At 42.0% G+C, this 27,090-nt stretch overlaps 1 protein-coding gene across 5 annotated transcripts; it reads left to right on the top strand.

Moving 5' to 3' along the window:
* The first annotated feature begins 194 nt into the window (after positions 1-194).
* elmo3 (engulfment and cell motility 3) lies at positions 195-26,880 on the top strand. Of its 5 annotated transcripts, XM_063197167.1 has the most exons (23): positions 196-620; positions 2,210-2,346; positions 2,481-2,614; positions 2,929-3,030; positions 5,299-5,339; positions 5,930-6,002; positions 7,102-7,152; positions 7,475-7,644; positions 9,840-9,939; positions 10,296-10,447; positions 10,891-10,969; positions 11,066-11,116; positions 11,774-11,896; positions 12,656-12,778; positions 13,023-13,127; positions 13,601-13,709; positions 14,119-14,255; positions 20,500-20,663; positions 22,079-22,191; positions 22,519-22,623; positions 24,217-24,296; positions 24,582-24,662; positions 24,892-26,880. In XM_063197167.1, exons 4-23 carry the CDS (start codon positions 2,953-2,955, stop codon positions 25,102-25,104), a joined length of 2,148 nt encoding a protein of 715 aa, XP_063053237.1. In that variant the 5' UTR covers positions 196-620; positions 2,210-2,346; positions 2,481-2,614; positions 2,929-2,952; the 3' UTR covers positions 25,105-26,880. The 5 variants fall into 5 exon arrangements, with proteins under 5 accessions (XP_063053238.1, XP_063053237.1, XP_063053236.1 ...); XM_063197168.1 differs by lacking the exon at positions 2,210-2,346 and having other exon boundaries at positions 195-1,159; positions 2,934-3,030; XM_063197166.1 differs by lacking the exon at positions 2,210-2,346.
* Positions 26,881-27,090: the final 210 nt, after the last annotated feature.

Genomic DNA, 27,090 nt, shown 5'->3' with positions numbered 1-27,090 from the left:
TCGTGCGCATTTAGTAAAGAAAAAGGGAAATGGAATTCCATCATAAAACTACATGGGATTCTCTACCAAACGAATGTACTGTATTGGTAGGTCTGATTGCTATGCGTGTCACTCCACTGTGTTCATTACTAGTTTAATTCCACAATTGTGTTCCTTCATATTCTTTCAAAGAAATCTATAGTTTGGCAATAGGCATCTGCCACAGTGGAGATTGTCCTTTTCTTTGGTTGCATAGTAGGCTACAGTCTATGCGTAAAAGGGTACCATTTTGGTGCCATCAATTACTTGATTGTCTGTATGGTACCCTCGTCTGCTGACTGAGGAAGAGAGTGATTAACAGCTAGAACTATTCACTGCAGGAAACTTTCGAAGAAAGCCAAGTCGAGCATTTTCGGGTCGTCGGTCCCTCCCTAGTCCACTTACTGGGGGCGGGTAAAACTTCCAGTCAACCCGGAACTACGAAAACAATCAATTACACGCAGAACTTGAAAATATATTCCATTGTAAATAATAGTTTTCGATCGCTGCTTAGTCTACGTTAAGATCGTTTTCGATACACCACATTGTATGAATCTGTCTGGACTTAACAACATACTTCTTCGGGAAAAAAGTTTGAACAGGTAGGTTTGGGAAAACGAGGCTAGCCTACCCGAAATACCAACGTGAGACAACTAGAGTTCGAGACTTGTCCAACCTACGCTTCCCATATCTCGGGAAGGCATAGAACATTTCCCCCCCAAATCTTCTCAGAACATCCGTTCACTGTCATTCTGTTAACTGTAGACTTGCTGTTTATAGTTATGTTTTGTCGGTCATTTGTCCGAGGCTTGCCCCGAAGTGCTGTACGGCTTACTTTTCCATGCGTTTTTCTATGTATGACGCAAATCTTTAGTTAGCCAGATGGATTTCATAATGTCTGATGAAACAACAAACGGTCGATTGTAAATATCTGGGGCACGCTGCCTTATTCCATAAGTTGCAGACGCAGTAAAGAGAACATTTAGGCCACTGTCGAGTCCCCCTCCACCAGGTGTAGGCCAAATCTGGGATCGATCCAGAAGACTGGATGTAGCTGCCTGTGTCCAAAAAGGAAAATCATTGTTTGCGCAAGACGCCGATGCAGCAGGATTAAGTGTTGTTCCTTCGCATATTCTCGAAGGTAATGTAAAAGTTACCCCCTTACTTTGGGTCATATAGGCTCCTACATGTTGAAACATGCCAGGAATGGAACGGCAGTCAAGAATAGCAGCTTCACTTTGAAAGCATTACATTGCATTTTGGCAGACGCCTTTTATGAAATTACTTCACTAATGTATCATTTTTTTTTTCATCAAACAAGTGCTCTTGTGGGCGCTTTGACGGCTGTTACGAACCTTTAGTGTTGATAATATGTACCACATAGAAGTGGTTGATTGATTGTAACTATGTAACCAATCACACATACACACACAGAAACACACACTCACCGCTTCCTCTTAGTTGTGGCGTGACCTTGGTTACTTTCCCTGTATCTCAAGTAAGTCATGGACAAAGGTAGGCTATAGGTTTGGCTTGGAAAGTGGTGATCATGTAAAAATGGATTAACTGATTTGACATGTTTGTGGAAAAAGTGGTGATGACAAGACAGGTTTATCTCAAAGGTGGTATGTAGTATGTACATGTCCCCACTGTCCACACCTGAAACTACACCCATGCATGGGCATATGGAGGTACTGTTGGCATGCAACTATAGTGCCTTTTAGTTTGACTAATCACTTCTACAGGCAGTACCGCCCTACTGTTTTACTTCCCTCCAGAAGGGGAAGCATAGAATTGACAGTCATTCTAAAAATGAACTGATGAGATTGCTTATCATGCGCAGACTGTGGTTTGTTCTTCTAAATGGTGTTAGGTCAATGTGCTGATGTGTGTGTGTGTGTGTGCAGAGGCGACTCTAGGGTCTGCTGGGGCCTCAAGCGAAAATTCAAAGGAATGGACAATTTAAAGAAAATTGTCACTACTGTACAAAAATGTGAGCTTGTTATTCACATAGGAGCTTGGGGGCCCCAAGCGACTGCCTGCCTAGCCTGGTGACAAGAAGTGTGTGTGTGTGTGTGTGTGTGTGTGTGTGTGTGTGTGTGTGTGTGTGTGTGTGTGTGTGTGTGTGTGTGTGTGTGTGTGTGTGTGTGTGTGTGTGTGTGTGTGTGTGTGTGTGTGTGTGTTTTAACAGCACACATGACGGCTTGGAAGATGTGAGGAATCTCTGTAGCTGTCTCACATGCAACATGTAATCAGTGACAGCCTTTCAAGATTGTTAGATCGTCTGTTGTTTTAAATACTTGTTAGCGTCCTTTCATCAACCACAAGGTAATATCATGCATCTCTCTCTCTTTTAAAACGGTGATTGGTCTTTGGTGAAGTGATGTGTCTCCAGAGCAGATTAAAATTATGCACTAATTTTTTGACTGTGCATATTCACTGTATTTTTTCACTCATTTTAGAAATAACATGGCAGCAACGTTGACATCAAGTTGCATATGACTGCTGCTATGTATTCACCTCTACTGCTGATTTGGTGAAGGAGTGTCTATCGCGCTGGTGGATTAGACAGTCAAGCCTCAGTTGAAAGTCAAAGGTACATGTCTGTCTTGTCTTTTCGTGATTTGAGCTTGTAGTAGATCAATAGAACAACAAAAACCTTGTAAGGGAATGGCACATGACCTCAATTACATGCTTTTATCTCCATGTGTCCCTCCTCTGTTCTGTTCTGTTCTGTTCTGTTTTCTCGCTCTCTTTTAAAACTTTAATCACTCACTAATTTATTTATTGTTTGTTGCGAACACTGTATTGTATTGTGGATGCTTTCAACCACAGGGCAAACAGGGGGGCTGTTGTGCATGAGATGAGTGATCTTGTACAACAAGTAATATTCATTTATCGTTTGTGCAGAACAGGATCATTGACGACGTCAGGATGCCGCAGCAAAAGGACATTGTGAAGATCGCTATTCAGATGCCAGGGGCCTACCCCCAGCTCATACAGCTGGACCAGGTACGTGGGGGCTACCTTGATTGATGTACTGTCCGTGCTGGAAGATCTTGCAGTGTATAGTGTGTGTGCTCTATGGCCTTTTCCTGATTCAAACATATCTGATATCTTTGATGGACTGCAGACCATTTTGAAAGGTTATAAATGAATCGATATCCTTGCTCTAACTGTGTGCGCCTAATGGCTCTGGAAGAACTGTGATGATTGCTAAGTCATATTACAGAAAATTAGGTTGTTTTTTTCCACCAGTTGGCGCACATAATTGGAACATTTTCAAAGGCCATGGGTGCAAGGAATTTCACAATTACTTGTCATCCTTTAAGGCTTGTGTTGTTTCTATGCCTGATTGACTATGAGCAAGGGTGGCTCACTCCGCAGAAAAAAAACATGGTCCTCAAAAGGGTTTTTTGTAATGAGAGAATCAGAACAAGAAGAGATCAGGAAATTCAGTGTGTGACTTTTCTCAGTGTAGGCTGTCACTCTGCGCCACTGCTATAACAAGACACTAGCTTGTCAGAATTGTACAGGAAGTCATGCGACATGTCCATTGATGAAAGAGACACTGGGTCACCATGAGTCAATGGCCAATGTTGTCAAGCCACTCTTGCAGCATGAGTTGCTACCGATGTTATGCACAATTGGAAAACAAATACAAAGTTGTCTGTGTCCATTAGTATAAGGGCTCTCATTTTTTTGTTTTCCCCTGGCCGCGCGACTCTAGCTGCGCACAACTCAACCTCTAATTGTTGGAAACCGCTGTCGGTCAAAAAAATAGCTCACGTGGTTGGCTGCCAGTGTCTTGGCCCTCCTCACAACATCGTGTTTACAAACACTGCGAACTCATATATAAGGGCTCTTGATAAAGCTGTGTTTCCTAATTTGAGTGATGAATAACTCAAACTGCATCTGTAACGCATGTTGCCCATAAAGATTGCTCAAAAAGGTGCATCATTGATGTTCATAATTGGCATGGGATGTTTTCCTTTGCTAGGTGTAGTTGTGGAATGGATGTTGCAGAGTGTGTGTTGCAACTGTAGGATTCTTTTGCAATTGCTGGAGGGATTAAAAATGAACCTTGTTGAGAATAGCATCAGGTGATCACTGCTTCATCACAGCATGTTGATGACGGTCCAGCTGAAATGAAAAACTGTTTCTTTGTAGAGTTAAAACACAAGCTGTTATCCACCAGTATAACAGTTGAATTTTTGAGCTATCTCAGCTGTGTTGTGCTGAAGAACTCGATACAAGCAATACATTGATGGCAGGGCTTTTAATTTCACAAGCTGATTTGTTTTACCTCTAACACAATGATCGACGAGGTGGAAGACGTTCCATAGAACTGTTGTGCCTGGTTAAAGTGATACTGTCCCATTTTTGGAAATAACTTAAGCTTATTTTACACCTCCCCTTGAGTTAAATAATAGGGTTTTACCGTTCTCCTGTACTTTCAACCGTTCTCGGGGTATGGCAGTGCAAATTTTACCTCCATGCTTGCAGTTAACATTGAGTCCTATGAGACCAGCTTGCTGCTAACTGGTCTCATAGGACTCAATGTTAACTGTTAGCTTGGGGGTAAAATTTGCACTGTCATAACTAGAAAACGGTTGAAAGTACAGGAGAACGGTAAAACCCTATTATTTAACTCAAGGGAAGGTGTAAAATAAGCTTATTTCCAAAAATGGAACAGTATCACTTTAACACCAGACGGGATGTTGGCTTTTTGTTTGTCTTCTGGTCACTGGCGTGAATCGTCGTAGCTTGAAGTGGATTTTTATTTCATCCCACTTGTACAGCTCCTAAAATACTCTATTAAGTTATGTGTCCTTTACTTAATGCTTCTTGCAACTCCACATTAATTTGTTATGATTTGGTCGTGATTATTGTCAGGTAAACAATAATTATGTCACATTCTTTTCTCCATCGTTCCCAAATTTGCACACAAAGCTCCCCAAGAACCATATAATTTCCAGACCGCCTGTCAGTCCACAAATTATAGAGCATTGATGGGTCTACCACAGTACACTAAAACCTAAGATCGGTTGACCAGCAGCGCGACCACAAATGACGGGGTAGTGGAGTTGCAGACACAGGGGTAGCATGTCCTTGGTGCCGTTTCCTTTCTTCAGTGTAAATTCTGCACTGCATTCCTACATTGGGGCGACGACTCTGTGTTTGTAAGCTCAGACAGTAGGTCTATTTAAAGGTTTTGTTGTTTAGATCGGCGGGTGCATAAGATGGTTGAAATTGTGGTCTCGTTGTCTTTCTCTCCAGAAAAAGCCCCTGAGCGCGGTCATAAAGGAAGTCTGTGATAGGTAAGTGTGGAAATAAATGATGGATACTGTGGTTGGCCATCTGACCCTGTGCCCCAGTGATCTTGTTTTCTGTCCAACTAACTTAGTCCATGCATTTTTTGCATTTGCATTTACATTTTACGTACCATGACATAACATGGCATAGCATTTTACGGATATGAAATCCTTTGTCTGAAACATTTATGATTTTGCAAAAATGGCCATGACAATCATCAGGCTCAGTTTTATGAATGTGTATTAGGCATATGAATAACCCGAATTAAACCCAGCTATTGTCCGTGGAATGACGCATTATATCATAATTGTAGCCTGTTAAGTTAAAGCATATAATACAATGTGGTTTGGCCACAAAGGATAGTGCTAGACGCTATCCAAGGAGAGGCACTAATGCTTGTCCTACAGGCTGCCCCTGGGCTCAATAGTACTGCTGTGCTGCCACCAGGCAAAACAACAAACTTGTTCATTAAAGTATAGCATGACACCAGTAGTGCCCCATTGGGACTGCTCCCTCTGAGGATGGTTCAGATTAAATTTGTGTTTGGATTGTCTGGTTGTGTAAAGTGTGCACTCTTGTCCACTTATTTCTGCAGGTGGAATCTCCAGGGCCCGGACAACTATGCCCTACAGTATGCAGACGGTGTCCAGACGTACATCACAGAGTCTGTAAGTCAAGACATTCCCTTCTCCATGTCTGTGAATTTTTCAAGAGCCTACGTCACACCCCTTCCGGTGAGGCCCATGGGACCTAGGCATGTCTAAGAATAGTGGAACGAGCATCTACAGAGAACGGCTCTATCGAAGCATTCTTTTTGTATATGTTTTAGAGATCACTGCTTAGGTTTCCTCTGAGCCTGACCAGAGGGGGTGTACGTTCACTGTTTATTGTTTATTGTACGTGTATCAAAACTTTCACTCGACTTCCTTATATTTCATGGAAAGCCTGTTCTCCGAGAACTTCAGGCATTGGTTATGTCTTTTGCCAGTATGGCTTGCATACTCAAACTTGGTGCTTCGGGCATCCTCATCGGTCCTCTCACCAGTAGCAACACAGCCCTCCGTCTGCGCACTGCTTGTCAGTCAAAAAATTGGTTGAAGATGATCCAAAGCCTATGTAGAGGTCTCTTGATTTATTTGATGTGGCAGAATTCAATATTGAGCATAGATATCTTGGTCTGGCTAGTGGCTAGCTAGTATTTTAAATGCGTTTTATTTTTAAAGTGGAACTATTTGGAACTTTAGCTAGAAGGTTGGATATAAAAAAAAGTTTTAGAAAGGCAGTTTTGTTTTCATTTAGTGCTGCCAAATGCAGTCTTTGTTTCCATAGATTTTATACAGGAAGAACTTTGTTGTTTCTTGTCTTATGTCACCTTAGGAGCACAGCAGCTCAGGGCAGGAGGAGTTCAAACAGAATGTCTCTGTGTTTGCATGCCTTTTTGTAGCCCGACATTTGTACTTACTTGTTTGAATGAGTGTTCTCTAAAATGTACACACACACTCACATTTTCATTTTTGACTGAATTTACTGTATTTTGACGAACAATGTACGTCTTCTTCACACAGAATGGGTAACAATCACATTTTGTTACCCAATTTGTCTTTGGTTTTCTTTATTTTCGGATTTCGGTGTGCGACTCCTCCCTCCTGAATCACTGTTTTGGAATAACGCACCGAGCGAAACTTCCTAAGAAAGACAAAGGTGCGGACGCCAGCTCTACCTTCACATTTCTGCTTAGTAACCATGATGTATCTGTGTCTCTTCCAGAATCGTCTGGACATCAAGAATGGCAGCATTCTACGGTTGACCAAAGCACCTGTAAGTTCCTCTACCCCGTAATGGCACATGCTGTGGCATTGAGCTCACATGAGTTTTTTCGTGGTTGTCCTAGATTTCCGTCCTAGTTGTGCACACAGTACACTATTTTCATGGGTGCAATACAAAGAGATACAAAGAAACACTTTTTCTCTAGAGAGATCTTGATAATGGACAAGAAAGAAAGGAATGAAAAGTATTGAATCTCGAGGATTGAATCTAGAGATAATATCTTAAGGAATGGATATGCATCCTAATCAGTGTGTGTGTGTGTGCGTGCTTGTGTTTCTGTGTTTCTGTGTGTGTGTGTGTGTGTGCGCGCTAGGGTCGCTGTGCTGAGGACCTGTTTAAGGGCATCCAGAGCTCGGACTCGGGTGTGCGCTGTGACTCTCTAAAGCAGCTGGCCTCCCTCTCCACTGACGTCACCTTCGCCCAGGAGTTCATCAACCGCAACGGCCACACGCTACTGGTCAAGATCGTAGAAGACTCCAATGAGTAAGTTACCATAATAATAGCACCTCTTACGAACCGGTTACAACGGTAACACATTTCACTTACCCATTTACCAACGGACACACGCCACTGGTCAAGATTGTAGAGGACTCCTACAAGTTATAGCACCTCTTACTAGCCTGTTACAAAGAAAACACATTTTACTAATATGTGTACCAAAGAACACACACTACTGGTCAAGATCGTACAGGACTCCAATGAGTAAGTTACAACTATGATGTCTTACTAACCTGATTACCAATGGCCACATACTACTGGTCAAGATTGCAGAAGACTCCAGTGAGCAAGTTACACCCTTTAGTGCAGTCGTGAGCTACCGATTAGGTTGTCGTGCCTGTAGCCCAAAGGTTGCCAGCTCACTTCGCAACACTGCTAGAGGGGTGGATTAAATAACTAGCCCCATCTTCATCCATGACTAAGCTACCATCCCACACGGATGCCTTGAGACAGTTGTTGAGCTGCCCCTTTGCACCCTTGAGGCATATTGTAAATGTATTTTCGTTGTGCACACTATGGGGTGTGTGCTGTGTCACAATGGCTTGAACAGGGGGTTCTTTCTAAGTGGGATTTTAACTTGAACTCCCAAGTCCTTGTGTTGATGGCTGTACTAACATTGTTTACTAAACTAGACTGCCTGTGCAGTCGCCTTCGACTGCTTAAGGTATATCCCCGAAACGCGACGCTTCCAGTCCCCCATCATTCCTACCACTCCCGTCCACCATTTCGTAAACGTATGATACATACAGACGTGACATGACGTGCATAGGCTTAAAACCAAACGACTATTGTGAAAATGAAGCAAAAAATGGGGCAAATGGTAATACTGTTTTAATGGTTCAGTGGATATACCACATTAGGTACAGTGTAATAACCAGTGTAACAATATTTAATACAATGTAATTTTTTTACTTACATCATGTGTTTGTGCGTAAGTGGTATTACATGGTATTGCATATTGTTACACTGTTATTACACTATATTACATGGTATTGCATACGGTTACACTCATTATTACACTGTACCTGATATTGCATATTGTTACACTGGTATTACACTAGTATTACATGGTATTAAATATTGTTACATTGGTTATTACACTGTACCTAATATGGTAGATTCACTGAAATGGTGAACCATTAAAATAAGGTGTTACCGGGCAAATCAATCCACCCAGTCAGAAGTTATGGGCCAAATGAAAATTCCGCCATTTTGAAAGTGTTGTCTTCCAAACTCGAATCAGTTCATGAACCTACCCTAGAGCATTCACACACCAAATCTGGGACAAATCCATCCACCCGGTCAGTAGTTATGGGCCAAACAATAATTCGGCCATCTTGAATTCAGCCATCTTGAAAGTGTTGACCTCCCAACTCGAAGCAGTTCATGAACCTACCCTAGAGCATTCACACACCAAATCTGGGACAAATCCATCCACCCGGTCAGAAGTTATGGACCAAACAAAAATTCGGCCATCTTGAATTCAGCCATCTTGAAAGTGTTGACCTCCAAACTCAAATCAGTTCATGAACCTACCCTAGAGCATTCACACACCAAATCTGGGACAAATCCAAACATCCGTTCAAAAGTTATCGTGTTAACACGAAAGACCTTATGCGGCGGCGCACGCAAAACCATTACATCCCCGACGCTCCGCGTTTCGGGGATATAAATATACTGTGTGGTAATGCATCACACTATTCATAAAAAGGATCACATCTGGCCTTTGAGATAATACGGAAAAGCAGAAGCTTTTGTTTCTGAACCAGTAATTAATTAGTAATTAGTTTAGTTTAGTTTATTTAGTTTAGTTCAGCAGGGACCATTCACAATAGACATTGTTTACAGACGTAAAAAGATGGCTTGTGCCAGATTATAGCTATATAGCTAATTTCCATCTGCAGTCCCTAGTAAAACTGCTAATAGAAGGGTCCCTGTTGCTTTGTTCTGTTTGGAGTTTGAACTTCAGAGCTCATTTTCAGGGGGTTTTCCATTTAGGAGTCTCACACTCTATTATCTCTTTTTTTAACGCCTGCCTGCATTTTGTCTCAGTACATATCATGGCCACTGGGTGGTGCAATGTTGTTTGCTTTGTACTCAAGGTCTCTTATCAGAAGAGGATTGAGGAAACGAAGGGGAATACCCTGTTAATGTGTAACCACGTTGTCATCTTTTTGAAGGTCTCCTCTTATACTGACTCACACGTTGATGGGCTTCATGGAGCTGATGGACCACGGCATTGTCTCTTGGGAGAATCTCTCCATCGTCTTCATAAAGAAGGTGACTCTCTCCTCTGTCACTTCAGTTGAGCTTGGTTCAAACTACCACATTTAAAACTCATTCCTAATTTCGCTACTGGGTTGCAACACACAAAGAACACACAATGAACTTGTCTTTTTTTCACAAATTCAGTTCGAAGATAACAGAAGCATCAAAGAAGCTGTCCATTTAGGGTCAAATATAATATACAGTATATGATATAAATATAATCAAATATGATTGTTATCTGCAATCAGGCACTCTCTGAATACCTAACATCCACTACACTTTACTACCATCAGCCCTGTTTACCATTTTCTATGTTCCTCATCATCATCATCATCATCATCATCATCATCACGTGTCTCCCTCATCAGATTGCCAGCTTTGTGAACGCCAAGACAATGGACGCCTCCATCCAGCAGGTGTCGCTGGCGATCCTGGAGAGCATGGTGCAGAGCAGCAGCAGCCTGTTCCAGCACGTCATGCAGGAGGTCACTGTGGAGAGGCTCATCACGCACCTGCAGGTGTAAGCTAAACAACACCACCACCATCCATCAAGACCTCCAACTTCACCATTGCTTCAGCATTGCCCAGGCCAAGGCAAACCATTTAGGCCTCAAACATTACACAAACCTAATGGCATACTGGCAGATCCAGTGTCCAGCCTCTCATTTGTTTTTTAATGCAACAAAGAAAGGAGCAAAAAAAAACAGAACTCGAGAACCATTGGTCATTGGTCAGCAGTAAGTAATGCTGAAAGGTGAAATGTTCACCAAGCGTAGACCAAACTGCTAAAGAAAATCAATTGCCAGTCGCTACAGTTACTAGGACTAAACATTCTCAAAGCAAATCAAACTAAGGATTGAGCTGTTGATGAATATGCATGGCCAGTCTTGTTTACTTGTATAGACAGACACATGTGCATCATTCTGTCTCTCTCTCTCTTCATAACTTCATAACTGCTTCCAGGACGAACCAGCAGATCCAGACCAAAGCCATGGCCCTGCTGATGGCACTACTACAGACAGCAGGGGATGAAGATAGACAGGTCAGTAGCCAGAGAACATGAAAGTAGTGGAAAACATTTATTTATTCAAACTGGATGGTTGAATGATAAGCATTCTGTTCTCTTTCCTGATTGCAGACGCTCTTTGATTTCCTCTCGATGAGAAACCTTCGTCAGTATATTTACAAGGTAACAAACATATTTCTAATGAATTAAGTTGTCATTTGCAAACAGTGTGCAAATCCTTTCCCCCTTTTCTCAACAAGCATGGTTCTAACATCACATCACTGTGTCCTGTGAAACACTTTTCAATTCAGAGCCCTTAATTCAGTGTCAGCTTTGCCTTTTTAGTATTGTATTGGGCACCCAGATTTTGCTACTTTAATGGTCATTTATCTCTAAAATGTGCATGTATTAGTGTCAGGGAGTGGGACAATATTAAAGAGGCCATGCCAATAATTTTTTTTACTGTTTTGCACGTTTATGTGTCAGATCAGTCCAGAATATGTTTTCCTGGTCACAAAAATGTGAAAAAAAATGTTTACTTCATTTGATTGCTGTAGTTAAATAAAAAAACGAGTAAACCTGATTAATTGAAAAGGCTCACAGAAAAAAAACCCAGTAAAACTGAAGTCTTAGAAAGTAAACAGTCATCTGTAATCTATTAGTGGTTTAAAGTTAAGGTCACTTCCTGTTCATGTGTGTATGATTAGCCAAGGTAATACATTCTGCTCGGTCACAAAAAGCTCTTTCAAGTCAAAACAGGAATACCTCATGGTGTTAAAACGTGTCAAATGTTGGCACGTATATAATAATCACATTCTCTGTTGCTTATGAATGTTCCAGAACATCATCCACTGCTCTGGGACGGTGGGGGATGAGATGGCCCATTACCTGTATGTGCTGCAGTCCCTCTCTCTCAACCAGCTGGAGGCCAGGATGAGGACGCCCCTCGACTCATACAGCCAGGTCAGCATGACCTCATAACGTTGTCCGTATCACATCATATTGTATTACATTATATTACATTTTAATTAGCTGACGCCTTTTATCCGAAGTGACTTAGTTATTTATATACAGGGTATTGGTTACAGTCCCTGGAGCAATGTGGGGTTAGGTGTCTTGCACTTCAGCCATGGTTAGAGGTGTAGGGAGAGGTAAGGGTGGGATTTGAACCTGCAACCCTCTGATCTTAAGGCCACCTCCCCAACCTCTTTGTGACGACGACTTGCACCATACATTTGTGGATCTGGTTTGGTGTCTGACCCAATCCCATCATCATCTCTTCCTCAACTATTAAATACATAGAAAAAAACCATAGAGAAGTAAAACCAGAGATTCTTTAAGTATATAGAGATATGCCAACATAATAGGTTGCTATGGGCACCTAACGTGACCAGGTTCCGGTCTGCCTAAAGGGGCGTGTCATAATGCTCCTAGCATTGAATAGAACAGTCCTCAGGTCTGCCTAGGTCTGCCTAAAGGGGGATTTCCCCCCCTCCCCCTTGCAATTGTAGAACCCGGAAACAGTGAGCCAATGGAGCCTCTCTCTCTACTCTCTCTGGTAAAACTGGCATGATGGCACTCACCTGCCACCTGTGAGCCCAAGTGCCAAGTATGTTTTTTACTCTGGTGGTTTGCAGTGTTGCGCGGAAATTTGGTAGTGGGGATCTTCTAACAGCTGTATCTGTAACATGTGAATTGCATGTATTTTGTGGTGGTCCACAGGATCAGAGAGACGTTCTGCACAACTTGCGGCAGGCGGCGTTTGAAACCGAGAGCGAGAGCGGTTTGAGTAACGAGAGGCGACGATCTCTATGTGCCAAGGAGTTCAAGAAGTTGGGATTTTCTGTAAGGGTGCACGTAATATGACAAGCATCTCTGGCTTTGATTTAATCCGTGAAATACCTGTAAAATAAAACCATTATATTCACAGTTGAAGCTTATTTTATTCTGAACACTAAAAGATTAATATGGCTTTAAGCACATTATTAATATAAACATTAATATGCTTTGAATGACTATCGACTTCTTGTATGCATATGAATGCTTGAATATGGAATTGATTTAGGTGCATGTCTCTTGTCTTGAACAGAATAACAGTAATCCAGGACAGGACTTGAACCGCACACCACCAGGTCTCCTGGCTCTGGACACCATGGCCTACTTTGCCAACCGCTATCCTGATGCCTTCAGCAGGGTAGCTGTTCCTCTTACCTTTACACTTTTTTTCTATGAACATTAGAAAGCATCCGTCTATTTTTCTGATAATGTTTTCCGGTGTTATACTACATGGAAGGACATTATTGTGTTTTATATTAGTTATAACGCGCACATTTGTATGAGTCTTTGTTAAAAAACAGACTACATACTCTCAGCAGTGTTAGGAACTAAACTTACCGGTATCCTTTCTTTCCTCTAGTGTAGGGTGTTGAGGAGCCCTCGGGGGGAGCTGAGAAGGATACAGCTGAAAGGGGGCGGTGCTTAGTTGCCAATGGGGTACATTAGTCCACTTTATTTTTTAATACCAAGAGGAGCATTGGCAGGCCAAGGTCAAGGGGGTGTTGGGAGGCTTATGATGAGGTCAAGGGGGCGTTTATTCAAAAGTGGTTGAGAACCACTGCTCTAGTACCTAAATCTTGATATTTCTCCTCCCTCTGTCTCCTTGATCAGTTTGTTCTGGAGAACAGTAGCCGAGAAGACAAGCACGAGTGTCCCTTCGCCCGCAGTAGCATTCAACTCACTCTAATCCTCTGTGAGATCTTGCGCATCGGAGAACCACGTAAGTAGAACCAGACAGACTGGATAACGGTCGAACTGTGGCACAGTGTTGGCTGAGGCTGATTTTGTGACACTCTTGTCGTTTTTGCAAATGCAAGTTGTACAGTATCTGTTGTGAAAGGCATGAATGTGTAGTTGGTGAAGGTCCGAATTGTGCTGGGTAGCGAGACAGTTTGTACCACTTTTTGAAACATTTTTGGGCTTTTTGTGCCTTTTATTCATCTAAAAGTGAAAGGAATTGAATAGGGAGAGAGATGCGGTGGGAGTTGAGAAATGACTATTCAAACCTGGGTTCACCCATAGACAATTGGCCCGTACATGACGTGGCGCATTAGCGTAGTGTACCGTTTTAAAAAAAATGTATGTATAGCAATCTGTGAAACATCTTCCTCCTGCCCTCCTCTCTCCAGCGTCGGAGACGGGCTCGCACTACCACCCCATCTTCTTCTCGCAGGACCGCATGCTGGACGAGCTCTTCTGCATCTGCATCCAGCTGCTCAACAAGACCTGGAAGGAGATGAGGGCCACCCAGGAGGACTTTGACAAGGTGACCTACCTGCTTCTCTACTGTACTCTATAATGCCTTCTACTTTGACAAGGTGACCTACCTACTACTCTACTGTACTCTATAATGCATTCTACTTTGACAAGGTGACCTACCTACTACTCTACTGTACTCTATAATGCATTCTCCTTAACCCATTGATGCTGGATGCTGCGTATATGCTGCATAGGCGCCTGGAGCGACATAGACACAGCATTCAGGCTCATGACATTTGAGATTTTTTTTAATTAAAAATGTGGGCATGTTAGAGTTGAATTAACATATTTTAATACAACAGGAGGGTCTTATTTTTTAAATGCAACTCATTTCATGTTTTTTGCAGGTCCCTTTTGCTGGCTAAAGTGGGGACTTACTGCTGTGCATTTCTTTTTCCTCCTTAACCCCTTAGCGCAGCACTATGGCTCTTTGTAATGTCATAGAAATGTTGTTATGATTTAGACAAGCATTTTCAGCAAGTGAATAGGGTCGCCGGCGACCCTAGCTGCACTGTTTCCAAAATCATTTCACCAAGCGTCATCAAGCTGTAATGTCACTTATCCATATTGCTGTCCTCTGAAAAGCATCAAAGCTAGAGGTGTTTTTTTTCCCAAGCTCATGACCAACAGATATGATTACTGTATTTGGGTGTAAGGTACTTCAAAATTCACACGACCACCTAGTCTGATGATTCAGCCGATTTCACCAAAGAACTCAATCCATCTCGAATCCCCACTAACCTCGTAAAGGGGCATTGCAGACATATGATGGCAGCTTAGGACTTTACATCATATTGACTTGGTAAGAAACTACACATGAATCATCTCTTCCTTCTCAATCGTCTCTGGTTTCACTTCACTTCATGAAAGTGAAATGAAATTGAGCGGAGGAAGGCACTAGTCATAGTCATAGTGGTGGCAAGAACTAGAAGTTGCCACCCTGCAAGGGCAGGAACTGCACCAAGCAAGTTTGGAGGACCCGGCCCTCTTTTTGTAGTGTGAATGTGAGAGGATTCTGCTCCCTGCCTGTATGGAGAACAAAGATGAAAACTACGATTGCTGAATGGTGACAGTTACTCAGGTGCTTAAAGGGACACTGTGTGAGATTTTTAGTTGTTTATTTCCAGAATTCATGTTACCCATTCACTAATGTTACCTTGTTCATGAATACTTACCACCAGCATCACATTCTAAGTATTCATTATGACTGGAAAAACAGCACTTTTCATACATGAAAAGGGGGATCTTCTCCATGGTCCGCCATTTTGAATTTCCAAAAATAGCCATTTTTAGCTGCAAAAATGACTGTACTTGGACCATACTAGAAAATATTTGTTTAATACTTAGTAAACTCTTATGGAAAGATCAAATTTGGCAATAGGCAGCCCAATTTCAATAAGCAACATAGTTGCAGTACCTTTTTTGACCAGTTCCTGCACAGTGTCCCTTAAGTGATGATGTTCAAAACAAATGCATGAACTGCTTTGAACATAGCATGTCTGGAAATTGCATTTTTAAATGTTGCATTGTGTTAAGTTGTGGTATGGCAGTTTACGTAACTTATTGTAACGATTACCAAATTAAATGAATTTTTTTAAGACTGCATATGAGAGACAACGTTTCAACCTCTCAAACTTCGTCCTTTGAGAGCAATAGACCACCAGTATCAATTCTCACAATACCCATGTTGTTTTAGTGCAGTCAAAAAATACACGACAAAGACCTTATAATCAAAAACATTGCCTGTTCTCCAGTAAGGCTTTTATGAATCATTTTGTCTCTTGTGGGTATCATCCCCGGCGGTTTTGTATCACTATGAGAAATGAGGAAAATGGACCTCTTGTCTGTGAACAAAATGGGCCAGCTCGAACAGAGAGCAACGCTATTGGTGAGAACAAGGCTCTCTACACCATTGACAGCACCACTGACAGACAGTGTTGATTAAATGGATGACTGAAGAGACATGAGGATGACCATAATGGAGTTGAGAGAATGTAGCGCTTGTCTTCTGTTGAAGCCATGCTTATGCATTACATTGTTCAGTGGTGAAAGCATTTATCGTGTTCAAATAGCACAATACTATACTACGATGTAAGAAAACAGTATTTATTCCATTGTGTTTTACAAAAAAATATCTTGTGTATCCCAAAAGATTTTACGATTTTTGCTGGCCCGTATCACAGGCACATATATTGACTTATGACTTGTGAAATTAAGCACCATAAACACTTGTGAAAACTGGAGCTAGCGCTAGTAATTTTCAAGATCCTTTAAAATTATCATAGGCTTTTGGGACACCCTGCATGTATGTATAAGGTTCCTTAACATTGACCTTAAGGGGCGGAACTATGGGGTAGGCGAGCAGGGCATTTGACCCGGGGCCTAGTAACCCCCCGTATAGGTGTTGGGGGACCCTTTTGTGACCTTGGCATACCATATGGGGGGCCCTATAAGCATCTTGCCCGGGGGCCCTGTGTGCAATTGTTCCGCCACTGCTGGACCTTTGAACCTGTTGGCCATATGACAAGTATCTGTCCAGCAGGCCCCTATTGTTGACGTTCACGCATACCAATCCCACAATCCTCCTGGGCAGCAGCACCACCAGGTCCCATCTTTTTACCAGGGTATTAGAGGCACAAAAAGAAACTCCAAGCGGTGGCCAAAAAAACGCCACGGGAGGGAAAACACGCACCGCAAACAATCAGCTGGTTACATCAGCATTTAGATCTACAACACATACACTGATCACCGACACAACACAAACACAACATGGTGTGGGCTGGACCGCACCTCACTGCATTGCATGGACTCTCTGCCTTGTTGAGTCCTCAGTAAAAAAACACATTAATTTTGACTGAAGCAAAGCAAGTGTGTATTAGATCCATAGAAGAGAAAACAGGAATAACTATGATGAACATTAATAGATTGGCCTGGTTAAAATGAGGTTGTGTTTCTGTCTGTCTGCTACTTTGTCTGTTCCCGCCTCATACTGTCTGTCAGCTGCTAATCGACCCAGGCAACTTGTTATGAGAAGCTAGTTGCCTAAGGCCAAGTGTGTGTGTGTGTGTGCGTGTGTGTGCGTGTGTGTGCGTGTGCGTGTGCGTGTGCGTGTGCGTGTGTGTGTGTGTGTGTGTGTGTGTGGGTGTTGGTGTGGGTGTGTGTGTGTTGGTGCAGGTGTGTGTGTGTTGGTGCGGGTGTGTGGGTGTTGGTGCGGATGTGCGTGCATGCGTGCACGTGTGTGTGTGTGTTGTAACAGCTCTGGAGACTACTGCTGACATCCATGGCCAAGGTAAAATAGGGGGCTGCCCTACCTCCCTAGTCCCTACCCACCGGTCTGTTGAGGATGAGCTGACAGAAATTAGGGAACAGAAAGAGAGAGAGGGAGGGTGGGAGAGTGACAAAGTGAAATAGTGGAAGAGAAAGAAGGTGGAGTGCTCTCTGTCTGTTTACAAAATACTTTGAGGTGGAGGAGGAGAGTGGTGTTGGGAGGCCCAGGTGGAATACTGACATTGCTCAGCGGTGAATAGCCTGTAGCTGGAAGATAGATTTCATGAAACACAAAAAGATGGAGGTCAGTTTTTCTTCTTTTTCCTTCGATTTTCTTTGCAGTTTCTTTTACCTGTTTTCTTTTACCTGTTTCTTTTACCTGTTTCTTTTACCTGTTGGTCTCTTGTGTTTTCAGTTTCTTTCCTTTCTTGCTGTATTGTCACACAGCCTAGCTTGCGTTCTTTGCGTGTGAATCTGTGGTTAAATTAGATTTAGTTTGTAGGACTTTTAGTTATTTAATGTACTGTATGTGGCACATGAATGATGCATTGGAATACCATGTTGGGTAACGCTTTACTTTACGGTACAGTTACCCTATGTAATTACTGTGTACTTTCTGGGTAACAACAGGGTAACAGAGAGAAGTTACATGGTATCTAATGGGCAAAAAGGGGGTAATTACAAAGTAAATACCATTAATTGGGTAACAAAAGGGTAACAAAGAGAAGTTTGATGATTAGATGGTTAGAAAATACGCAGTAGTTTCATAGTCATTCTTGAGATATGGGTATTACATAGTATTTACTTTGTAATTACCCCCTTTTTACCCGTTAGATACCATGTAACTTCTGTCTGTTACCCTTTTGTTACGCAGAAAGTACACAGTAAATACTGTACCGTAAAGTAAAGCGTTACCCAATGTTGTAATGTTAAAAATGCTCGGGTGGTGATGAGGGCAACTATACTGTTGTATGAGTAATAATACCTTGGTACTACATTTTATGCATTTACAATATAGAGATGAATGTATAGCTTATTTAATTCACTTAATTTTGAAAGCTTTGCAGATTTCAAAACTAATCTTAGCCATTTTGTATGATGACTTTCTTTGTTATGTTGAAAGATGAATTCAAGCATTGTTTTGTCAGTTTAGTGGTCAGCATTGATTTCCCATCTTGAGGGGTGTGGGGACGCAGTGTTAGGAGTTGGGTTATGGTCATGGTGGGTGGCGTATGTCTATGTTATGTATGTCTATTGAGAGTCCTTGGCTGAAGGACAGTTGGGGGTGGTGGTTAGCGGTCACCCTTAGTCAAGCCTCGTTAGTGTCAGATGGCTGCTCAGGTCTGTGGTTTTGGGATGTGCTTTTGCTTGCTCACAGTCCCAAACACACAACAAGAGACAGCTGCAAGAGACACTGTTTTAAATTGTTTACAGGACATGGTCTTGTATTTGTATAGTATAGTATTTGTATAGTCTTGTTTTTACTGTTTACACACACACACACACACACACACACACACACACACACACACACACACACACACACACACACACACACACACACACACACACACACACACACACACACACACACCATTTTTTTTCTTACAGAGTTAATATATACAGCCCCCTCCAAAAGTCTTGGCTCAGCAAGCCAAATGTTCCTGTTTTTGTTGTCCACTGAAGACATTTCGGTTTGAGGCCTAAAGATGAGGATGAAAAAAACTTAATAATGTAAGCTTTCATTTCCTGGCATTTAAATCTAGATGTGTTAAAATAATCTTGGATTTATCATCATTTGTATTACACCACCGCATTTTTTAGGAGAGCGAAAGCATTGGAACAGATTAAATAAAATATAATATTTAGTGGCATAATCCTTGTTTGAAATAACGTCCTCGAGCCTGCTACCCATGGACATCACCAAGTGTTGTATTTTTCATTTGTGATGTTATTGCAAGCTTTTACTGTAGCTTCTTTCCTTGTTCATTTTGATGTTTCCTTGTTTCTCCCTTCACTCTCTTCTTCAAGAAATGAAATGCATACTGTACTAGTAAGGTCAAGGGATTGATTTGGTCAGTTAAACCTTTTGCTTTTGCCTTATTAAGTCCTATGTTGTGTTGGAAGTGTGTTTTGCCTGATTGCCCTTCAATAAATATGAAGAAGCCTGTTCCAGAAGCAGTTATGCATGCCCAGGCCATGACATTACTTCCACCATTCTTCACAGATGAGGTTGCTAGAAATGTATGAGAGGTTTTGTGGTAGCTGGGCCTTCTTTAGTGTCTGCAGTAAGTATACCGTTTGGGTCCCCTTTTTGGCTATTAACGAGGTGTTGGTGGTCCATGACAGGTCCTTACTGATGTGTACTCCCAGGAGCCTTGTTCTTTCCAGTGGAGGTATCATGCCTTTGGACTTGGTGCCTGGTGGGTGCGTAGCTTCCAGTGGGTTAACTACAATGTAATGCCAAATGCAATACTTAACTTTTATTGCATTACGGAAAAACAAAAAAGTGCTACCCAAGTGCAGTGCAGACGTTTCGGTCACAGTCAGACCATCAGTGGCATAATCAGCCTGGAACTCTGCACCACCTCCACTGACTCCTCTCCGCTACTGATGGGTTGGTGGTAGTGGTTGGTTGCCCTGGTCGCGACACCTGATGTCCAAGATCACCTCCTTCAGTGTTCTTGGAGTTCAGGGCCACGTTGTTGTCTTGGATCCAGCTGCTTCACCTCTTCCCTGTAGGCCTTCTCGTTGTTGTCTGTGATGATCTCGATCACGTCAGCAAATGTCACCGTTTTGAGCTCTTGTCTCATACTCATCTTTTTGCCTTAAACCCAAAGGTTTTCAGGGAACCACCAAAACTTGGAAATTTAACTTTCTACTCAATTACTTTTGGAGGGGCCTGTACATCAGGACTCTTTTCACCAACAATACATATCAGTTTGAATTATGACGTACTTTATTTGCTCCCCTTTCTGCTCCAGGTAATGCAAGTAGTTCGGGAGCAGATCACCAGGACTCTGTCGAGTAAGCCCACCTCCCTGGAGCTCTTCAAGAACAAGGTGAACGCCCTCAACTACAGCGAGATCCTGAAACTGCGCCAGACAGAGAGACTTCACCAGGAGGAGACCCTCGCTCCCCCTGTCCTGTGAGTCACTCACACTGAGCATGCTTGAATTTGGGCTGTCAGTAGAATGTGGATGTTTAGGGAGATACTGTAAGACAAGGTCTGCAGTATCTCTGCTTTTACTTACTTACTTACTTTACTGCGTCAGTATCTTTGCTTTTACCCCCAACATACAATGTGATTATGAAATGTGATCATGAAAAAGACGACTCTTGAATTGGCAGCATAAGCTCTCAGCAGTTGGTTGGAACATTAACCAACCGTTTCTGTCAAAGAACAACCTTGTCTTACAGTACCTCCCAAATATCCACATTGGTATTCAAATGTCATACACTGGGCTGACAAGGATTAGTTGGAATGACAAGGACATACATGTAGTTATACTTATAGCTGTGGTCATGGTTCTAGTTCCGCCAGGTCGCTGACCACCATTTGATCCCTATTAGCGCACTTCTTTAGCCAGATGGATGAGCTTATTAGTGAAACGATCTTAGCACAGGCAGAAAGGACAACGTGCCGGAACTTTGTTATTTTCTGAAGCTGGATTGTCCACCCCTGTCTGTCACTAATGCTGTTATGATCCCTCTTGGGACGGGAAGAAAGGTCAACATGGCGAGATTGTCAACCCCTGTCAGCTGTCGCTCCTACTGTTTTTTTGTTTGTTCGTTTTTTAAATATTTTTTGGGCTTTCATTTGCCTTCATTTGACAGGATAGGGAAGGTAGTGACAGGAAGTTAGAGGGGGAGAGAGACAGGGAAGGGTCGGCAAAGGACCCGGGCTGGGAATTGAACCCAGGTCGAGAATCGAACCCAGGTCGGCCACATAGCAAACGAGTGCCCTACCATATGCGCCACGGTAGGGCCTTCGCTCCAACTGTTATAGGACATCCTGCCATGTCCTGTTTCTGGTCTTACTGGCCTACCCTGAGGGTTACACTGTGGTGCTCACACAGTATTTGTCACTAAACAGCAATATTGTTTGGCCCTGCTGCCCTGCCTGGTGTGTCAACTTGTGTGTCATGCACTTCGGGTTCTGGAATAACCATGAGTGGCCTTTCCAAACATTATTATAACAGGAGGAATTTGAGTGTTTGATCAAAACAAAACTTTGCTCACATTTCTGATATGAATTTTATTTGAATTAAATTTCAATTAACTTAAATCCAAACAAGAACATCATAATTAAGGTGAAAGCATTTTACCTTAGTTTAGCTGACACTGAGCAGCCTTTTTGTTGTTGAAAAAGTATCCTGTTCTTGCATTAGCATTAGCATTGCCCTGCAGGGAAGTACATTCGCTAAGTGATACAAACGAATAATGACTCCTTAATTTAATCATTAATGAGACATTGATGCCTTTGTGCACTTGTTGTTGAATTCCTGATGTATTTGTGTGTTTTTTGATGAAACTTTGATATGATGTGCCGATTGTCTCTAGTGAACTAAAGGAGCGTTTGAAGCCGGAGCTCTTGGAGCTAATTCGCCAGCAGCGGTTAAATCGCCTGTGCAACGGCACACTCTTCCGCAAAATCAGCAGCCGTCGGAGACAGGGTGAGTTTCAAGCCACATCTACACTGGAGGACCCATACTGCTAAAAGGCTTACTTGGATTCAAGGATGACAAAGCTGGGCAGAAAGATAGATACAAAGGCATGAACAAATACATGTTAATATCAGTGTCTCGTATCTCAAAAATGTCTTCTAATTTGTTCGGATTCTGGCCAGACTCAACTCATCATGTGGGAACATCATCTTCTAATAAGTACTGAGCAATAAGCAATAAGCAGTAACAAGTGCCTCATAGTTAACACGGTATCAGAAAAGCCAAGGAAGCATCAGTATCATTTAGTGTTGAAGTCGGACCTCTCTGTCTTTGCAGACAAGCTGTGGTACTGTCGCCTGTCGCCCAATCACAAGATGCTTCACTATGGCGACGTGGATGAGGAGGCCGAGACTCCCTCCATTGAGGCCCTTCAGGAGAAGAGTAAGTGCTATGGGGATAGGTGGTTGCTCTGCCCTGTCAAATACCCAGGATGTCCAGGGTGATATTGTGTCTTGTGTGGACAAAAAGTCTTGTGTATTTTTTTCTGCCATTTCTAGGATCTGGCTCAGTAATTAATATTGTCTTTTGGTATTTACTGCACCTTGAAATGAGCGCTGTGTATCCCTGATGTAGTTGGAATGAATGCTATTAAAACCTAAATATCTCAGCATCCAAAGCACATAAAAACATGAAATAAGTTGCATTTAAAAGCTAGGACCCTCATTGTTAGAGGAAGTTAGAGGGGGGAGAGAGACAGGGAAGGGAATGTGTTCATTCAGCTCCAACATACCCACAAAAACAAAAACCCTTCAAATCTAAAGAGCCTGAATGCAGCGTATATGTGTCTCCAGGCTAAAATGGGTTAAGCCCCAAGAGATGTTCAGGGCTACCTTAGCCTTGCCAAAAATCAAATGTACTTGTATGGGAACTGAATGTGCTCAAGTGCGTGCTACATGTTAACTGCAGCGCACAATAATGTGTTTTATGTTTTTATGTATGTTTTGTATCTGTGTATTTATGTAAGCTGTCAGACACTTTCATTTACCTCAGGATTAATAAAAGTACTCAACTGGGGTGGGTTTCTCGAAAGCATAGTTGTTAGCCAGTTAGCAACTTTGGTAGTTGCTAATGGGAAATTGCATTGCAAACAAAAAAGTAGCTAATGTACAAACCCCAACTCCGGTGAAGTTGGGACATTTGGTAAACAGTGAATAAAATCAAAATGCTATCATTTTCAAAACATTCAATATATTCATTAGATGGAGAATAGTGAAAAGACAACATATTAAGTGTTAAAACCGAGAAAAAAATATTGTTTTGGTGGACATATGTACTCATTTCTAATTTGATAAATGCAACACGTCTCAAAAGAGTTGGGACGGGGACAATAAAAGGCAGCAAATGTCAAGGAAGACTAAAAACAAAACAAAAGACAACACTTAACAGTTAAATACATTAACCGATGAGAAGATTTTATATAAAAAACAGTGTCAATTCCTATCTTGGACATGATTTCACCAGCTTAAATGGTGGGTGTATTCCTTGTCATGTTTTGCAATGTTTTCCTTTCTGTAGTGCTTACAGTGTGACAGGTCTTGACCAAAAGCCCACCATTTTATCACCTGCTGGTCCTTATGATGGAGCCAAACGGTTAAAACATAGTAGATAATGCAATTTGACCTTACTATGTGGCAGTTTTATCTTATTTGGATGTTTACTAAATTTCACTGATCCCCGTCCCAACTTATTTGAGACGTGTTTCATTTATCAAATTAGAAATGAGTACATATTTCCCCCAAAACAATATTTTTTCTCGGTTTTAACACTTAATATGTTGTCTTTTCACTATTCTCCATCTAATGAATAGATTGAATGTTTTGAAAATGATAGCATTTTGATTTTATTCACTGTTTACCAAACGTCCCAACTTCACCGGAGTTGGGGTTTGTAGTTAGCAACTATGGAATCGAGAAATGCACCCATGTACTCTACTCTGAATGTGGACTGGTTCCTATTTCTCTGTTTTATTTGTAGTTCCTGTGGCCGATATCAAAGCTCTACTAACAGGGAAGGACTGCCCTCACATGAAGGAGAACAAGGGCAAACAAACAAAGGTCTGCACAATCAATTTGTCATTAACATTATTAGTCCACAATTATATCCAAATATATGTTTTTTCCTAATTGCAATCGAATTCACAGAATCACATTTTATATTATCATTTTCCCACCCTGGCCTGAATAATACAATCCATGCTTACAAATAGTCTAATCAGTAGTGAGCCTACAAATACCTCTTGACATAGTCTGAATAATTGTTGAACACTGTCTTGTGACTGTGTGTTAGTGTCACTCTCGTTACTAAAATGTCTGATGAGAGATGGCTTCATATCCCCATAGGAGGTGCTGGACCTTGCTTTCAGTATAATGTATGATGTGGAGGAATACAGCCTCAACTTCATCGCCTCATCCAGAACAGATGTAAGATGGACTTCATTTCCATTCATATAATTGTCTGTGTGTGTGTGTCTGTGTGTGTCTGTGTGTGCGCGCACATGTTTTTTCAATAACTTAACAGTCCAATCTCTCTATGCTGCCTTCAGATATGATGGGCTCCCTGTTCTGACCTTGTGTTCTGTTTGTGTGTGTGTGTGCGTGCGTGCGTGTGTGTTTGCATGTCTGTGTGTGTATACATGTGCGTATGTCTTAGTTCTGCCTGTGGACGGACGGTCTGAGCGTGCTCCTGGGCCGGGACATGAGTAGCGAGTGCATGCGCAGCGAGCTGGAGATCCTTCTCTCCATGGAAATCAAGCTCCGCCTCCTAGACCTGGAGAACGTCCCCATTCCCGACCGGGCCCCCGCCGTGCCCGCGCCCCCCAGCAACTTCAACTTCTGCTACGACTTCAGCCAGGCCGAGCAGTAAGCCTCATGCAGAGGTGCGTGCGTGCCTGTGGGTTGCAAATCAATATCCCTCCTACAGTTGTTTCCTGCAGCCTTGTGCCTCGAGGCTTGACGTCCCGAAGGACACGTGACAAGGTGAGAGGAAGAGGCTGGAGGCGGGTGGAGGGATGCTGTTGGAAGTGGACCTACCTGTGGTACTTAATACCTCCATCCTCCCTCGACTCCGTCTTTGTTTCCTCCGTGGGAGGAGGGACGACACCAAGGCCCAAGGCCAAATGATAATGACCAGAGGAAACAACCGAAGGAGAGATATTGAAATGCAAGAAGAAGTCTTGAGAGGAAGGAAGCAGAATCCCTAGTACTTAAATAGTGCCTCACAAGCAACAGAGGACAACCAACAGTGACTCTGTTGTGCGTAAGTAGAGAGACAGATCCTTCAAGACACACTGCTTTGGAGTGATGCTTTCAGAGATGAGTTGATCCGCACACGGATGTGAACATGCTTGGCAGGATGTCACTTACTTCACATTGCCGTGGTAGCTTGAACAAGAGGCAATTATTTTTTGAAAGCTTTAGATTTGGCCGTTTTTTTCTTGTTTGCTTGTTCATCTGTTCAAATCATTTCCTCTCTATATCACACATGTCCATGTGGTGTTGATTACTCATTGTGCACTGTGCCAAACCTTTTTGTTTTCATTTCTGATTTCTGTCTCCCTTTTCTCTTAATTTGTTTATGACACTCAAGTGACTCTTAACAGTGATGCAGCTCTTGGCTGGCCAGTTTTTAACAGGTATTCTTGTTAAGAGAAAGTGGTACTAAACCTTTCGCATTTTAACATGAAAATCAAATAAATAATATATATATATATATATCATATGATTTATATCGCGGTTACTTCAGTGACAATAGTGGTAGTCACAAATACAGTACACCAGAATCAGTGCTGAACTGAGTACGTACTAAGCACTTGTGGCCAGTAGCTGCTGAACAGGGATTGGTAGATCGTTAGTTACCGGAATTTCTGGGATGGAGTTTTGAGTAACTAATGTGTACCCCCACCTTATTATCCACTTTTACGAGGGCGGTGCCATTATTACTTGGGTAGCAGTGGCTAGTGCTAAATCATTCAGAAGGGCTATTGACAGTGAGTAAAAAGGTGGATAGGTTGCAATAACTCTTCATACCATGATGTACCGTACAGCTCTGGGAAAATAAAAATGTCATCACTTTAATTTAGGGTTTGCTGTTGGTAGGTGTCTCAAGGACACCCAGGCATTGAAACGATGACATAACAACAAAAATGATGGCTGTTGTTGAACTGTTTAAGCTGTGGGAAATGTGCCATGGCCTAGACCGCTCACCTTGAGTTTGCTCTCTGCTTCCCTGCTTTCCTCAAAGGTCCTAGAAACTAAAGATGAAAGAAATCCCCAGTATTAGCATAATTGATCATTAGAGATACAGCATATTTCATGCATATTTAGATACTAAGATCCTGTATTTACATGACACTTTGGAAATCAAAGATTATCAATATGTAAAAAAAAAATAGGTACAGAATGTATTTTGCCTTTTATGTAACTATGAATTAATGTTCAAGATATTTGTATGGTATCTATATGAGATGTATTCTGTACAGCCATTTATTTCAGAAACCAGCATTGGGGTTACATGGAAATCTTTGATTTTATTTTATCTTCATGAGCACGACTTTGGAGAGAACCTTGCGCTGTACACAGGCATACTTTTGGTGCCTCTTACCACGGCTAGAAAAAAACTTCTAATATTATTCTTCTTGGACTTGAAGTATATTGACGATGTCTTGATTTTCTTCTTGATTTTGTACTGCAATTGTTGGCCTTTAAATAATTTATAGTCGAGTCATGTGTTATTTGAAAGATACATCTCAATTCATAACAACCCATCAAGTACCATTTTATATCAGTACAAAGTGGTTTTAAATAACCTTAGAATTAATGATTTGTGGTTCTCATTTTAAACTTTTTTTGT

This window comes from Engraulis encrasicolus, chromosome 4 (assembly GCF_034702125.1).
Source record: "Engraulis encrasicolus isolate BLACKSEA-1 chromosome 4, IST_EnEncr_1.0, whole genome shotgun sequence".
Taxonomy (NCBI): domain Eukaryota; kingdom Metazoa; phylum Chordata; class Actinopteri; order Clupeiformes; family Engraulidae; genus Engraulis; species Engraulis encrasicolus.
Note: the sequence above shows the minus strand (reverse complement) of the source record. Positions and strands in the feature narration are given on the sequence as shown.

Bases quoted from the DNA above. Each gene is read 5' to 3' on its own strand.
- elmo3 (XM_063197168.1), top strand. From the start codon at position 2,953: ATGCCGCAGCAAAAGGACATTGTGAAGATCGCTATTCAGATGCCAGGG. The intron at 11,117-11,773 runs GTAACAAACATA...TGAATGTTCCAG, and splicing joins TTCGTCAGTATATTTACAAG to AACATCATCCACTGCTCTGG. The intron at 24,297-24,581 runs GTCTGCACAATC...ATATCCCCATAG, and splicing joins ACAAGGGCAAACAAACAAAG to GAGGTGCTGGACCTTGCTTT.